General features: G+C 39.7%; 1 protein-coding gene across 2 annotated transcripts; it reads right to left on the reverse strand.

Moving 5' to 3' along the window:
* Positions 1 to 1,049: 1,049 nt before the first annotated feature.
* Positions 1,050 to 16,436, reverse strand: LOC117430224 (protein POF1B-like). 2 transcript variants are annotated; one of them, XM_059001432.1, is made up of 14 exons: positions 16,322 to 16,436; positions 15,597 to 16,195; positions 11,683 to 11,763; positions 7,133 to 7,293; positions 6,747 to 6,765; positions 6,213 to 6,293; positions 5,982 to 6,074; positions 5,498 to 5,611; positions 4,922 to 5,074; positions 4,426 to 4,545; positions 3,888 to 4,016; positions 3,543 to 3,622; positions 3,156 to 3,270; positions 1,050 to 2,385 (listed from the first exon to the last, which is right to left on the reverse strand). In XM_059001432.1, exons 2-14 carry the CDS (start codon positions 16,188 to 16,190, stop codon positions 2,380 to 2,382), a joined length of 1,746 nt encoding a protein of 581 aa, XP_058857415.1. In that variant the 5' UTR covers positions 16,191 to 16,195; positions 16,322 to 16,436; the 3' UTR covers positions 1,050 to 2,379. The 2 variants fall into 2 exon arrangements, with proteins under 2 accessions (XP_058857415.1, XP_058857414.1); XM_059001431.1 differs by having other exon boundaries at positions 1,050 to 2,428.
* Positions 16,437 to 16,814: the final 378 nt, after the last annotated feature.

The following is a 16,814-nucleotide window of genomic DNA, read 5'->3' on the forward strand; positions in this document are numbered from 1 at the left end:
ACGTCGCTCTGGGTGTGGCTGCCACAGCCTTGCTGTTGTAAACTGTAACACAAGTATTCCCACGGGCAGTAGGTCTCACGGAATCTGAAACATGCTGAAAACTGTCCAAAAGCCTGGAAGGCAGCGGGTTGGATATCTTGGCGTGTCGAGAAAAATCTCAAAACCAGTTGAGCGTGTTGATTAGAAAGGCAAAGGCGGCATGCAGGCACAAAGAGGTATAGCAACTTTATATTCTCTTCTATAACGCATGCAGGATTATTTACCTGCTCTAAGCAGTAATTAATTATTATTTTTTTTGAATGAGAGAGATACCTTGAATAAGCCACCTCGTATGTTCAGTCCCTTTTGAATTTCGTTTTTTATAAAGTGCCGATTTGGTCCACATACCTGGGTAGATTTACAGTTATGAATCTGCTATTTTTTTAAAGGCTACTAAACAAAGAAGAAAAAGGGAAGTGGCTGAGTTGAAGGAAAGTCTGTCCTGTAGGATTACAAGACAGGGAGGTATGTCTGAAGATGTCGGCTATATACACAACAAAGCTGCAGGTCCAATGAAATATATCCGAGTGAGTGCCATATCTTATCATGGTGTTTGTACTTCTGCTTTATACATTAGAATTTGACATATTTTGCAAGTTGTGCACTGTTAAATTGTTCAGTAGAATTTGTGAGAAACATTCTACCTCCAGTGCCATTAGATCAAGTTGTGGTTTTCTAGTATGCAAATTGTGTATCATGACATTTTGGTATGAAGACATATGCTGAAGGGGATGGTACACCCCAGCATTTCCAATCCATTTTTTTGGCACTACACTTTTTTGTCATACTTTGTAGTGCAGTTGCTTAACCATTAATCAATGTCCTCTTTGCTCTCTAGTGTGGTTAGTTAGAGCTTAGAGGAAAGGAGAGGAGGTTTGGATAATGGCACACATACAACTTAATTAATCGAGGAAACTGAATCATACTCTAGTTTTGAATGTGCTGTACCACGTCTCAAATGTAATATGATATCAGTTATTCAGTGTGCAGAAAGTCAAACATGCATACAATCCTTTATAGATAGTTTCTACTTTATTAAAATACAACACAATCCCAAATTTCAAAAAACAAGATAAACATGCCACCAAAACAGACCGTAGACTGATCAAATACATATATTGATTTGGGGGTCAGGGTTTAAGGGAACCGTCCTGGAAAACACTGTGCATTTAAGTCATGTTATTGGGTTCAAAATTGAGGTGGTTATAATTTAGAATACGATGCAGGGGATACAACGGTGTGACCTGGAAGTTCCTCAAAAGAAAATAGTTTTTATGTTTAACTTTAATTAAATTTTATTTATTATTATTTATGAACTGAAATACCATTTAAAAACCAACGGATGGGCAGGTAGAGATTTGGTATATTATTTCTGCTCAACAGAGGAAACTATACAGGTTGCTTCTTAGGGTGAGGGATTAAAATAATGGGTAGGACAGGTGACAGTATATTTGAGTTTAGGCTAACAATAATTCCCTGAAGTTTACCATCTTTATTCAAAATCGAGGAATAGTTCAGATGGTCTCTATTGACAAATGTTTTAAAAAAAGGACTTAAAAAAAAACATTTCTTTAGAATGAGTGTTCTGCCGTTGTTGAATCTCATTTTGGTTTCTTTTCTTGTCAGATCCAACAGCAAACCGCACTGCTCCAAGTTAGTGTTTCTAAGCAGATGCAGAGCTTAATCTAAGGCAAGTAATTCTCAGAATTCAGAGGTTTAGTTTTTAATGAGTGATTTGTATTTGTCTGTGGAAAGTGAAGGAATCATGCAGACATCCTGCACTTTCCTTAAAGTGGCTGAGGTCCAGTCAGTCCTCATCTTTAACTACTTGGCCACCTCTCTCTTCATGCTCTAGAGGACGTGGCCCTGGTTCTGCTTTCAGCTCAGCGAGGGGACCTACTTCCCCTCCCTAGTTAGACACAAAGACTCCCATCTTTGCCACATGCCAGTCCATGAAGCAAACAACATTTTAAAGCACACCCTATTATAACCCTTGCACATTCCATTACAGCTCACAGCCCAGTAGCATACAAGGAAGTAAAAACAAAACTTCAAAATTAAGAATCATATCAAGCATCTTAAAAAAAAAAAAAAAGTTTTACACCAAAACAAACAAAATGCATAAGCATGAAACACTATAGTTTTTCCTCCTTTCGTTAAGGTCCAGTCCACAGTGTGTGAGAGAATGCATGTTTGATTTTGCAACCAAACACAGCCCAATTGCAAAACATTAGCAGGGCCTCTTTCAGAAGTTTAGGGAACACTGGCCAGAACGTTAAGAGCAAAAAAATAGCAGCATGCAGAGATTAGTTATTTGAATGGATGGGTTCTTCAGCGGGCTCATTCCTGTAAGAATCAAGGAGTTCTTTTAAGGAGAAGTTATGTACTCCTGTCGAAAACAGAACAAACATGCTTTATGTATCGGTAGAGAATTACAGAAATTACTTCTCTCACTAGCAGTTTATTTATAATATATATATTGTAGAATATTTATATATAAAAAAAAAAAACTAATAATATCTAAATAATACATATTAATTATATACATATGAAGTCAGTTACACAAAAATCAATCTGTGGTGCTTGCATTACTTCCAATGAAACATCAGTTTGCCTGCAGGCTTTTTTAAAATCTTACCTTTAGCTCCAGATAGGGATTATATTTACACCACCCTCAGCCATTATGGCTGCAGATTCTTCTATACACAGTTTTGTATTGGCATGGTTTCTTTAAGCTTTTCTACAGCACCACTGGTTGCTAAGCAACCTCCAAAGTTAATGGACCAGAACCATGGATTTTAGGCGTTCCCTAAAGTGTCTAGTTGTGTATGGATGTTTTCCATGGTGTGCAGATCCAACATCCCACTCTGGAGGTTATACTTGTATTTTTTTTCTGGTAAAATTTAAAGAAACTGAGCCGTTTCCTACTCCTTTAAGGAACGGCTTTTGTTATAAATCCTACTGGCTCACAGGGCTATTTCTCCAGTGTGACAACTATTAGTATTTCCTTTTTGCAAAAGCCCAGTAAGAACCAATATGCTAAACTTTCAGCACCTTTGTGAAACAAGGCTAGGGAAGTCAGAACTGGGAAGGGGCAGGCCGTGGTGTGGACTTACAGTTTTGTACATCTCCCCAGTCCTCTCAATCACAATGGTCTTGGCTTCTTTCCTAGGCAAGGTAGCCTGGTATTCATCAGACAGAAGACCCAGAATAGGATACTGGTTTCTGTACCTGTGGGTAAGAGAGCGAGAGAGCGCTGCCTTTTAAAACGGCCTCAAAAACGACAGAAGTCACATTCATAAGCCTCTCAATAAAAGGTAGTTTAGTGAATTTGAAAGTAGCTAGATGTGGCTATATGTAAACCGTAGAAGTGGTTTAGCTACTTGTGTGTTACATAAGCAAATAACAAATACATGAATTATGAGTCACCGGATCTCATTGTGGTTCTCCGTAAAGCGATCTATTTATTTTAGGCAGCTACAGAATGAGATGCGCTCAGTTACTTTTTGGTGATGATGGTCTTGGTGACGCCCTTGGACTGGTTCTCCATTTCAGTTCTGTCCAGCTGAAACCTCCTTATTTCCTGGAAAAAAAGAAAGCAACGACAGATTATAGAGCCGCTCACACTAAAAAAAAGACACGGAAGTGGCGAGGGCATTGTGAGTAAATTCCACAGATCAAAGGTCAATTAAATCATGCAACTTTATTCTTGATTTCTGCCCCCTTCCAGAATCTATTTCTTTGCTATTTCCGGAGAAACCCTACTCTTAACCCTTTCTTTTCACATTAGCAGTGTATGTTTTCAGATGACTGGATGAACAGAGGATTTCAGCAGCCCCGTGACCTACCTCTTCCTGTCTCTTGATGATGGTCTCCTTCTGCTCCAGGGATGTCAGCAGCTCAGTCAGCCGGAGCTGGGTGCTGTAATCACTGCCGGACTTGGAGGAGCTTTCCATCTGCAACTTGCGTAGCTGTTCCTGAAACAGAAATACAACTCATCATAGAAATTGTATCGGTGGAGTCCTCTACTTAATACTTCTGCCTTAATGCCTTAGTCTATTTGCTTGAAACACTAAGCCAAACAGCCTGACAGTAGCCTGATTTAACCACAAAGCCACACTGCCCTCTCGATCCTTAATCTCCTATTCTAATTCTTAGCTCTTATAACTACTGTGACTTGCCAAAAAGTTGCAAAATGCAAGTATAATTAGAAAATCCCTGAATTTGCAAGATATGCAAATGTATGTGGTAGTGGTTGCCCATGCAGCCGGCTCATCTCTTAACACAGTGGTTGCAAAGACCACCATCCTGCATGGTGTCCCAGTACTCCACTATAACCACAGTGGAAACACAGTCTCCCAGGATGCAGAGTGTGAGTTTTCATACCGTCAGTGATTTGATTTCCCTGTCCTTTTGCTCACGGAGGGTGGTGGTCATTTCCATGTATTGTTTAGTGATCGCGTCTGATTTCGCCTGGAAACTGGGGCTGTTGCACTGACCGGCGATCTAGAGAGACAAACAAGAGGAGTAGGGTTGGGAGCTACATACAGGTAAGAGATATACAACGTTGGTATTATATATATGGATGGTCTGGTTTCTGTTCCTACATATTTCTTGCCACTTTAATGAAGAGAACGCAACACAGTTACTGTAAATCTAAATGGGCGAAAAGAAGCAGAAGTTGAATCAGTCCAGTGATCCGCTCTGTTCGGGTCCCAGTGGTCATGTAATTACTGATCTATTTAATGTATTATTACAAGACAGAACCATGATGCTCGATGTCGCCTTCTATTGAGAGCCAAGGGCAGTACCTGACTGGTACCACTGTGTTACACAGTTGGGTGCGCTAGCCTCTAACAATGGTATCTATTGTGAAGGTTACCTGCTGCCTCAGCAATTCATTCTCTTGCTCCAGCACCCTCTTGCTGTACTCCAGCTCCTTCAGCCGGTACTCCTTATCCGAGCCCGAGGTTCTGAAGACCAGGATCTTCTCCTCCAGGCTTGTGTTACTCGAGCTGCTCTCCTTCAGGGTTTGCTGCATGCAGGGGAGACAAGGGGGCACAGTCACCAGAGCGCGGCCAGCGACAGGCAGAAAGAAGGAAGTCCGGAGGGCTGATCTTTGTAAACTGATCTTTCAAAGAGTCGCCCAAGACTGCGGTGTATCGGATGCTAAATACCTTAAACTTGTATAGATGAGAAACCATTAACAATACAATAAATGCTGCTAGGGTTACGACAGAAGCAAACATCTGAACACACGTCTGGCGTTCTTGAATGGAAAACAAATACAATGAAGGAACCATCAAAAATAAAAATCCAGCTCACCTTTCGGATGACTCTGGATGATCTAATTTGGATCCTGTTGTGCAATTCAGGCTTGAGTAACACATGGGCTGTAATTAGATGGCAGCTCTAGTGCCAGTCGTGGTTGAGGTGTAGAGTGTGGACGAGGGCCTACCTGCAGCTGACGGTTATTCACTCGGACGGACTCCAGGAGCTTCTCGTACTGCTGGGCCTGACTGTTCTTGAAGTTCAGGTCTCTCTGCAGGGCCTCCTTGTCACTCTCCAGTCTCTGTGGGACAAGAGGGGGAAAGAGAAGAGACCCAGCAGTGGTTATAGAACCAGGTATACAGAGAACACTTCAGGCTAGAGCATGATGCCTATTTGAAGAAACGATAACGGAACCACAATCTACCATCTACATTAAAGAGTGTATTACTAAGCTGCAGATTTAATATTTCTGCACTCTGCTGCTGCTAGAGTCTGAATCCAGATGCTTGGGACTGGCAAAAAGGCCAGTGTTGCTTAATCTCAGGGTGCAGTGGGGAAACAAAGGGGTAAGCTGCATGTTCAGATAAGCAGGAACAAGGCCCTGGACACTTTGCCCAGTGAGAAGTGCAGTTTTTATGGAAGTCAAAGAAACGATGAGATCTGCGTCTTACCCTGAGGTCGTCCTGTAGGTGAATCAGCTCCTCTCGGAGACTGCTGAAGGTGGCAAGGAGCAGCCGCAGGGACTTCTCTGAGGTCACCCGCATCTGAGCAAACGAGACAGCAGATTAGACATAGTTCAGCATATACAATGTGCTGTAACACACATGCTGCACAGTGTTAAAAATGCACTGTATACAACATTGATATAGCATTTCGAGTTCAATACTGAAGAAGCGGCTCACCTGGAGAAGGTAGCTGATCTGCTGCTTGGTCAGATCGGACAATCCTTTGGGAATCAGATGCTCGACATCCTCGTTTTCTTCCTGGAAAACACAAGGGCCATGAGACACCCCTGAACATGAACAAATAGGTCTATACTGATAAAGTGTGCTGAACCTTTTCATCAGCACTGCAGACCTGTACACAGATCTAGGACACATAATTCCACTCGGAACAGGAGACTGTTAAAGGAATTTATCAGATAATGTAAAAGCCCCTGAAAATACTGACTTTGTTACAATTCCTCGGGTAGTCTTTCTGTAAAGTTGCTGAAAATTGTATTTATTAATGATTTCATTTAAGCATGAATTAATGGGTTTAAGTTATGAGCTCTGTGAACAGGAAATGCATTAATACTATTACTAAAAATCACTTTAAAAGGAAAAATAACACAAATATTGCCAAATAAGGTAATTGTGTCTTCTCTCCAAATGTCTCCATTGCTTCAAGCAAACCGTTTAAAACACATTTTATTCACATAAAAATACAAGGATTACCTTTAGGTCCAGCTGACTTCTGTAAATTTAAAAAAAAAAGAAACAAAAAACATGAATCAGTAAATAATACAAATAAATCATTGCCGTCGACATACAGGTAAGTAGAAAGCAGTACGGTAAACTTGCCAGTTCGGGAAGCCAAGTGATTCTAGTTTTGAATTTCATATAAAAATAATGAGAAAATAAAAAATAAACCACAAGTCTTGGATGTATTGAAGATCTCTTATTAAGTACAGATGTTTGTATTACATTGTTTTACATGATGGTTATAATGTGAGCCAAGGTATTTCTGCTACTTGTGTCTGTGGGTCAGACCAGCTAACATCTCCAGATTGTAATAAATTAGGCAAAAAAAAAAAAAAAAGAAAAAGCCCTATGGCTCGTACCTGCTCCGGATTTTGCTCACATGCTCGTAGATGCAGGAGTAGATGTCAGAGCTCTTGCGGTGCAGTTCAGCAAGGAGCTCCCCGAAAAAGCGGTTATCCAATTTTGGCCCTGTGTCATAGGAGACTTCCTGAGTTTTTTGTACCTTGACATTTACCTCACTCTATAAATTGAAGAAGAAAACACACAAATACATGTATTACAAATCACCATTTTTAAAATAGCCCAGACAAAAAAAAGTCACATTTTAACACTGTCTGTAAACCCGTAAATAACAAAAAATGTCCAACTTGGCTGCCGCTTGAGGAATGGAGTGCTGACCAATCTGATGGGCTTCAGGCATCTGACCTTCCAAAAACAGCACACTTGATAATCTCCCACATAGCCGAACCAACCACCTTCATCACATTCCTAAAAAGGAATACTGTTCAAACTCAGCATGGGGGAGTGGCTCACATGTAACTACAGTAAACTGAGGGGGAGGGTAGAGAAACTGTTTCAGAAGAGGCACATCGGTATGGTGAAACCAGTTATCAGGTTCACTGGACCTTAAATATTTATCTGGAGGTACCACTGCTTTGTGGTACTTCCAGATAAATGTGCATACATAATAGATATAGTGTATTCAGAAGCAAATTATTATTTTAAAAATATATATAATGCATTAAGCAAAGCATGATAATCAAAAATTGTATTACACACTGCCCAAAAACCTTCCTAACATAACACTTCTTCATGGTCAACAAAAACAGGTTTTTAGATACAGATTGCTACAATGGTGCCTCATGACTTTGATCATTCAGGACATTTTGTTTCAATGATATGTTATATTGACAACGATTACTGTGGAATGCAAGGTGCTGTAATCTCAAACAGGGCGAGTAAAAATACAAGCAGAATAACAGCTTTGTGTTTCTGTACCAGCAAGGACAAGACCACTGTTACTCAGAAGCTCAAATGATTCATGAAGGTACTATCCAAGGTTAATGTGTTTGTCTAAGAGATTAGTGATTAAAACAATATATAAATATCACATATTAGAAGAACATGTTACCACAGTGGTGTGAACATCCCACTCATGTCTCCTGAGCTATACCACCACCTTTCTCACATGCTGAGCCATGCAATATCTACTGCGATAAACACAATCCACCCTAGTTTAATAATGACATGAGAGGATAAAAATACCACCATCATTTAGATCAGCCCTGTTTATCGTGTTTTTGTGTGGTGAGCCTTCACGCTCCCTCAATATTATTGTTTTTTCCTGACAGCACACAGATAAGGAAATTTACATTCTTTACATACCAATACTAAAGGGTAGGGGGAGCACTTCTAAATACATACTACAAATAGATTTGTTTTAGGGGGGTTGTGGGTTCTATCTCTGGTAGCTTTTGACTGGGAAACCTGAGGCTTGGCTACCTGGCTGCCTGTGCAGGGGAGGGAACTCTGTTCAAACACCTGAACAACTGCCCAGCCATTTTTTCTCAGTGGTGAAATGGCCTTCCATAAACTTTGAGCAGCTAACTGGCAGGGCTCCAAATGTTGCTGCTAATTGGACCATGCTGCCTATTGACTCCACTGCTGGTATGCCTTCCTCAGGTTCTCTGGAAATGTACCTTCCAAAAACAAAAATATATATGATTTACAAAAGAACCCCACCCTTTTCTACTGGTATGTAAAGAATACAAAGTTAAAAGCATGCTTGGTATTGTGCTGCTATGAAAAAAAATATTTTGCAATGTTGCATCTTATACTTTATCGTTTTAGCCCAGGGAGGTTGGCAGTTAAATATACTAATACAAGGTTGGCAAGAAACATTTAAATGCTTAATTGTTGAAACTGTCTCTTGTTTCCTGTTAACTTTGATGAATTGGCAGTGCTCCAATGTGTTGATAAGGTATTGCTATTATGGGGGGGATAAGGCCCCACCAAAACATTAAAAAATAAGCCAATATGGTTTTTATTCCAATTGCTGATAAAAGTCCTTTTTGCTATTTGTTTGTAACTGTTGCTATGGCAACTGACATGGCCATGACTGAGCCAATCAAATACCATGGAGACCACAATAAAACTAACCACTGCCACTGGTGGACAATGATTTTAAATTTGTTTGATGTACAGAAGTACTGAACTTCACAGGTTCGGGTAAAAGATAAAGTTAACATAATAAAAAAAAAAAAAAAGCTAGCTTTACTTATGAAACCAGATTAAGATGACCTTTGGAACTCGTATACGCGTAAATTGGATTGATGTAAAAGATTTTCAAGCTTTGCTCAGCACACCTGCAAAGCACAGGTGTTTCTCTTACCAATAAAACCCAGTCCTAGCTGTGCAATTAGGACCAGCTTATACTTTATTTCTGCAAACATTCAACTCACCCTTTAAGAGAAAGATCCATGATCCACTTTATTGATCAGGTTTTTGATCGTGTGAGCAACAAATCCTATATTTTGACAACTAAGGTGTTTCAGTAAATCAACGCCGATTCTTTTAGTTACTTGATTTACAACGGCAACAATGAATTGCATCAACAAATCTAAATATGGCATTTTTCACACACTCAGATGTCAATATGTTCAGATTTTAATTCTGAATACCACTGGGTTTATAGTCAGGTATTCGCTAGACGCCTATACAGAAACTGAACAGCTGCTGTATTAAACACACAGATATGCAGGTACTGTATGCAAAGCACGGGCACGCAATTTGTATAACCCTTTGCATGTGTCACGAATACAGAGGAAAACTAAAAAAAGAAACATGCATCTTTGCAACAGATAGACAGGGCTTGACTTGGCTTGGAATGGTAAGCTTAGGACTGAATGATGGCAAGAAATCAAGGGGAGGCACAAGCAAACTGCAACGTGGCAAGCAACAGCACTATACTAGGAAAGATTTGGATAAAAAAAACTCAAAGATGATGAAGAGAAAGACAGAACTACAGCGCTGAGTTTCTTTTAAGCTGCACACTATAGTAAGTATCATATCGTTCAAGCAAAGGAATCTGAAAAGGGGGGTAGGGTGGGAAGTTTGTGTCTATAATTTGAACTGTATCCCTCTACCCTATCCAAAACCGCAATCAGACCTGCGCTAAATACAAGCTGAACTAAACTCCAGTAATGTTTATGCTTATAACACAACAAACCTTCTTTGCAAAACCAGCCTGGACCAACTTAAATAAATAGAGTGTCTGCTTTAACAACAGGCATGTATTAACTAGAGAAGGAAGGATTTTGGCTCAGACACTTATTACTACACACAGCAATATTTAACTTGGTGTTGTGTTTGTACAGTTGCTCTTGAAGCTGGGAAGCGTACTGATTTTTCAAGGACTGGTTTAGGTGCATTTCTGTTCATTGGCAGCTGTTGTTGTTTTGTGGACACACAGAGCATAGTCGTTAGTCAAAGATAAAGAGTAGGACTGCGGCCTGGAAAGTAGTCAATTCCTGTTTACCGAAAAATCAATGCTATTCAAACCAACAGCACACCTTTCTAGTGCCATATAGCAGGTGTCTGGGAACTTTTTTGTTGGTTTTTTTTAAATATCCCTGGGCTTTTCCCTGTTCCTGACTTATCCACATCCATGGGCATCTATTTTTCTAATTAACTGAAAAAAAAAAGAAGTTAAATATTGAAACCAACATTCATGCTACTTGGAGCACTCAAATCTCTTTTGAGAAGCATATACATGTTACAGTATAAGTCAGAATCCACATTTTTCATTAACAAAATAATCATTATTGAGCTTACAGTAACGCATATTTGAGCAATTCAACAAGATTCCTTCTCAGAAAACTTTTCTTTTCAGTGCACCAAGAGGACTTTGCAGCCCTTCCTCCGACATTTATTTTTTGGTTTGTATTTTTGTACTCCACAAATGCCATACAGCACCTATACTGTTCTTTGTACTCCTAACTCAAGTGCCACCGCTAAATAGACGGATGTGCTCATTGAGACCCTCATTATCAGAATTGCAGATCATTATTTGTGCCTGTTGAGTAATTTGCATTGCTCTTAAGCTTACATAGGGCGCAGTGCAAAATAATTGCCTGGCTGCAATTTGAGTTTTGTATCCATAATTATTTGCACTGCGCCTTTACTTAAATCTACCCCAATATCTCCTCCCATAAAAGAAGGCCAACTTGTGTACCTGTAATTACACACAGTTTCGTTTGGCACAGCCTTAAAGAAAATCTAACAAAATGACATCATCTCACTAGTTCCTTCAACCTTACACCCACACACTCTTTGTTTGATGTTCTTGTCACGTTAACACTGTACACATGCATACTACAACTATAGGCAATACAAAATAATAATTACATTCAAACTAAAATATCAACACATTATCAGCAATGGCAACACATAGGATTTGGATAAATAATATTAATAATAATAAAGTCAAAGTATGATATGAAGACTTTAGCACCACATTCTACCTAGTACAGAACCACAGCAATTGCAGCTCATTTGGGAAGGGCCTGCATAATGACTGTGCCCCAGGTTACTGGGTGGCAGGTTTCAGCTCAGGGATGGGTTGACTTACCACAGCAGGACTGCGAGGAGGAGTTGAGGCCCTGCTGGAACTAACCTGGCTTGACCAAGAAATTCCTTTTCCATTTGAAGTCTTCTCATGCAAAGAAAAAAAAAAACAAGACAAAATCAGCAACTAAGACCTCGGCAGCAAAAACATTTGCTTAAACCTGCAATAAGTGAAAAGTACTGTGTTATGTGACTTCAATCTTCAAGCACACAGAACTTGACATGGTTATTTATTTGTACTTATGTTTATTTATTGACAGAAAATGTACTGCAAAAGGACAATAGCCCTTTTTTGACAACTAGGATTCCTAGACATGGTTTATTTAAAGTGACAACCTCTTCAATAAGCTTTCTATCAACATTAGGACATGTATTTGATAAGTAATGTACACCTTTTGATTTTGTTATCTTTTTTTGTTAGTTTGTACTGAAGATATTTCTCCTCTGACAGAAGCCATCCTCCTCCTATCACAGATGGCTGCAAGTTGTTTTTACACAAAGGCTAAACACAAGAGATACACCACAATTCTTATTTGTCCCTCAATACAATAAAATGAAACCTGAAAGATGTGAACAGGAAATAAAAAAAATACATGTATTCCTCTAAACAGCAGTAAAGGGATACACTTTATATACAAAACCACTGTATAGACACTGTGTTTGTGGTTTTTAAAAGCATATCTGGTCAAATGCGTACACGTTGGTGGCCTATTTTTCAGAATAATGACGCCACATGAAACTGCTGGAGACCAATGTGTTTTTACAGGTCCGTCTGTAACTAGGTGGGGCATTTTATCTGGATGGGAACGGAGTGCTGAGGGGGGTGGGAGAGCAGACAACCAATTATCTTTCTCCTTTTAGGATTCTAACCCCCCCCCCCAGATGCATACTTGACTAACATGTTTATGAAGCGATAGCAATCCCTTTCACTGAAGCTACTGATGTGGAAATGATTCTCACAATGGCCCATCTCCTCTGTACTCGCCTCAGGAGTTCTCAACTGCCCGTAAAAATTAGTGAAGTATTTCAAACTTGTCAGTAAATCAGTTGAACGCAATTGTTGTCAGATAATTGTGAGGTAACCAACCATTTTTTTTTTTTTTTTTTGTTATCTGCCAATCAAACTGTAAATATTCAGTATTTTATTATTATAATATTAAGGAAAATTAGTGGAAAAATCCTAACATCACAAAGAGAGGTGTAAAAACCATACAGCAACAGTAGCACCATGCAGTGTACAGTGCAACCAGAAGACGTTTATGTTATCAAATAAAAGGACACAGGGAAATAAGTGAAAAATAATATGGCACACAATTAAAAGGTGTTTACATTAACTGCATTAAAAGTCAAATAAACAAGCAAGAAAAGGGGCATCAGCAACAAAGTGCATGCTGTCTAAACGGACTCCTGAGTTACACCTCTCATTGTGTTAATAATTAGAGAGTGCTGTACAGAGATGAACCATGGTTACTAGTTATTAAAAGCAGTCCTCTCACACTTACAGTAGCTAAATTGGATGCATGCCTCAACCTGTTTGAGTGGACTCCTCAGCTTTCAGGATACCCATCCACTCACAGGTTATACATTCATGTCTTAAGGGGAGACCCATGTTTTTGGTGCAGACCGTACTGCCTAACTATCAAGACATTCAAAGGGCTTTATTTCCACTTTGACTCAGCTGAAGCACATGGACCCATGGGCCCCATTTTAAAAGAAAGTGCAAAGGAATTTTTTCAGAGTGGAATATAAAGTGGAATTTTGTATAACAATTGTTCTGAGTAGCTTCTTGCTACATTTACCTCACAATTCACCTTTGCACATGGCTTTGAAATTGGGCCCTGTGTAAGTTGACATCCATAGAAAATGGGAGAGAGGAAACCAAATAGTTCTCTGCACTGAACAATCAGTGTTAACTGGGCTTACTGAATTGACTTCACCCACATGAAAATATTCAGCAGCTAAACAATGGGAATGAGAGAATGTTTCTGGACAGGGAAGCAACACATTTTTTTTTTTTTTAAAGCTTGGTTATAACCCAGCTCTGACTTGGCTCTCGATGGCAGAACTGCGGTTGATGAATTCAGCTTCATGTGAGGAGCAACAGGTCATATTTCCCTGTTTTCTCCAAATCAGCGAGCTGGCAAGCTGACATCGCTATGCACAAAATCCTGTGTCAACACCTTAAAAGGCATTGGGGTGATGTCCAGCCACCTTTCTCGCATTAGTGAAATTCCAGATGAAGTACAGCCTCACTGGTGTCTGACTTTAATCAGCTTAGCTGTATGGAATAGAAACCAGATTTTCAAATCCTACAAAACTAACAGTAGCAGTAGCTACTTAGTAGTATTCGATTCATTAGGAGGACACATTTTCATTTACAGCAGTTTCATGAAAAGGAGTTGTACTTTGAGTCACTGCTTGGCGTGGCTCTGTGCAATTACCCTGCCCTACTGCTATAAAGGCGTGTACTTTCCTAGGATAATGGGCATGTTGTAACAGCAGCATTAATATCAAGTTACTATAATGTATAATTGCAATATATGTTTTCTTACACAACATAAGAGGGATGGACATAAGACTCCCATTCCAGGTTTTACTACAAGCTTGATTAGCCAAAGTGTGTATTGGTAAGAAGCGCAGGTGTGTCTTATTAAACTCTTAGTAAAACCAGGAATGGATCAAACAATGGGAGTCTTATTTACATCCACGCATACATGAAATTAATCCACAGGTACAGGCTGAATACAGGACTGTCTGGCATTACCAAAATCTTATAAATATAAAAAGCGATGCTACTGCTAGGGTCTACCTTGTATTGCCTTATTCAGAGCAGGTTTCCTTTTTGTAAATGCTTCACAACAGGAATGCCATAAAACATGCATGTTTGTCAGCTATAAGAGCTCTGGATTCAAATCTTCATACAATTCATCACCGCTGAGGTTAAATGCGTTACAATTAAATTAGAATTCACAAGCTGACTAGTATGCTCTCTCTTTGTTGGTAGCTTAATAATCAGACACAAGCTGAATATATTAATATTTAAACCAAAACTAAGCCACATATTCCACAATTGAAATAAATTAAAGTAATACGTTCCCTGATCAGTAGGAAATATGATCCATGTACTTGCATGTTTTTTGTACACCAAAACAATATGTATTAAGGTGCATTGTATAAGAAAAGAAAGAGAACAGAAAAAATCTATTCATTTCAGAGTGAAATAATATTGCAGGCATGGCTTTTTGATCTCTCAAAGCCATTTTATTTTGCACGCTTAAATGACTGAAGACTCCAATTGCAATTCACAGCAAATAAGATATTTCAAACCATTAAAAAATAGCAACGCCTGGTACCACAACACAAACAAGACACGGTATCTTGACTGAAGTGCAGTAGATACTGGGGATGTTCGGAGGGTCGTTCTCTGGGAGAAGTGTGGCATGAAGTCATTCTGACGCTATAAAGGTGATATGCATACAACATGTACAATGACAACTTCAAATGACGTGTACCGCCTTATATATACCAGAGATGGTATGTCACAAAGATGGACCATTTTTAATACTGTAATGTAAAGCTCCTAAGTGTGTGCAAGCATGGCTTATCCTTCCATTCTAGAACGGGTTGGAGTGCAAATTCTCAGAAAAATGCACTGCTATATCCTCGAAGTTTGCGATCATGCCGAAAAAACAGCAAAACATGATAAACAATACATAGCGTTCAAAGCATGGTCAATCAGTTACGAGCATACTTTATACAAACAGATTTGTGTACATATTTTCGGACTTTAGACCACCTATGTTTTTGACTTGTTTGCGTCTACTAAATATCCTCCAAGTAAAACATAAAATAAACCACAAAAACATCACACACAGTGACAGCAGGCATTTGCATACATTATTATACAGGTAAACCTACCTCCTTATGCACTGGCACTGTTTCCACTGTTTCCACTATTTTCACTGTCTGCACAGTCGTGTCTACGTTGTTCTTGTAGCTGCTGGCGTTCTCCACATAGCAAGGGGATAGTAGCTGTTGCTCTCTGGGTTGGCTGTCGACCAAAACATAGCCTTCCATTTTCCTTTCCACGGGAACCAGGTACTGCACCGTTTCGTAGACAACATTGCCGGCGTGAGCAGATCCATTTGTGGTCAGGTACATCGGAGACTGGACAGAAGCAAGCTGTGATCCGTACTGTCGTGAGATAGTTGAGTAAGGCGAGACAGACAGTTGAGTTGGAGAAACCGGTATTGAAGTTGAGGAAAGTTGTATTGGCCCTTGGGAATACTGCACTGATCCTTGGGAGTGCTGTATTGGTCCTTGGGAATACTGCACTGATCCTTGGGAGTGCTGTATTGGTCCTTGGGAATACTGCACTGATCCTTGGGAGTGCTGTGTTGGTACTTGGGAATACTGCACTGATCCTTGGGAGTGCTGTGTTGGTACTTGGGAATAATGCACTGATCCTTGGGAAAACTGTCGTACAGCGGCTTGGCTGAGTGACTCTGACATCCTGGCTGAAAAATAAAGACTAGAATTAAAAGAGCAATTGGAAAAGTTTCCTGCAATAGACAAATGCACCTTCTAGTTATATCAGCATATAAACAAATACAAAGGAAATACGGAAATGCGCGGATCCTTACCTCCGAGCTTCTGTATCCCACACTACGCACACTGAGGTCAAAATGCAATGGAAGACGAGCAGTCGTTCAGCTAGCCCAACCCAAGCTTTTTTTCTCTCTCTCTCTCTCTCTCTCTCTCTCTCTCAATCTCTCTCTCAAGAGACACGCCCAAGCACACCCCTTTGCGCTGCTACCTGTGGATATGAAAATGTTTTCTTTCGAAAAATGCAGGCTGGTGTGTTAATCATGATAGCAACTGTAGCCAGAGAGCTGGGTTGGATAATACTGTTTGAATGCCGTCTGAAAACTTTCAACTTCATCATCCCGCAGTGTTTTTTAGTTTACCTGTCTGTGCAATCTTGTAAGTTATCTATACTCTTCCACAGAAGATAGACCTGGTTTGTTTATGTTTCCCAAAGATAGTGTTAGCTGGGGCACTCCATCTTCCTGTTTGCCGCTGCCACAGTAAAAATCTCTTTAGTTATTTATTTTCTTTATGGGCTCAAAATGATTC

The sequence above is a fragment of the Acipenser ruthenus genome, chromosome 26 (genome assembly GCF_902713425.1).
Source record: "Acipenser ruthenus chromosome 26, fAciRut3.2 maternal haplotype, whole genome shotgun sequence".
Lineage (NCBI taxonomy): Eukaryota > Metazoa > Chordata > Actinopteri > Acipenseriformes > Acipenseridae > Acipenser > Acipenser ruthenus.

Coding starts and splice junctions, on each gene's coding strand:
- LOC117430224 (XM_059001431.1), bottom strand. CDS start 16,190: ATGTCAGAGTCACTCAGCCAAGCCGCTGTACGACAGTTTTCCCAAGGA. Junction 11,764..15,596: donor CAGTGCCAGTGCATAAGGAG/GTAGGTTTACCT, acceptor TTGCATGAGAAG/ACTTCAAATGGAAAAGGAAT. Junction 6,075..6,212: donor AGATCAGCTACCTTCTCCAG/GTGAGCCGCTTC, acceptor TCGTTTGCTCAG/ATGCGGGTGACCTCAGAGAA.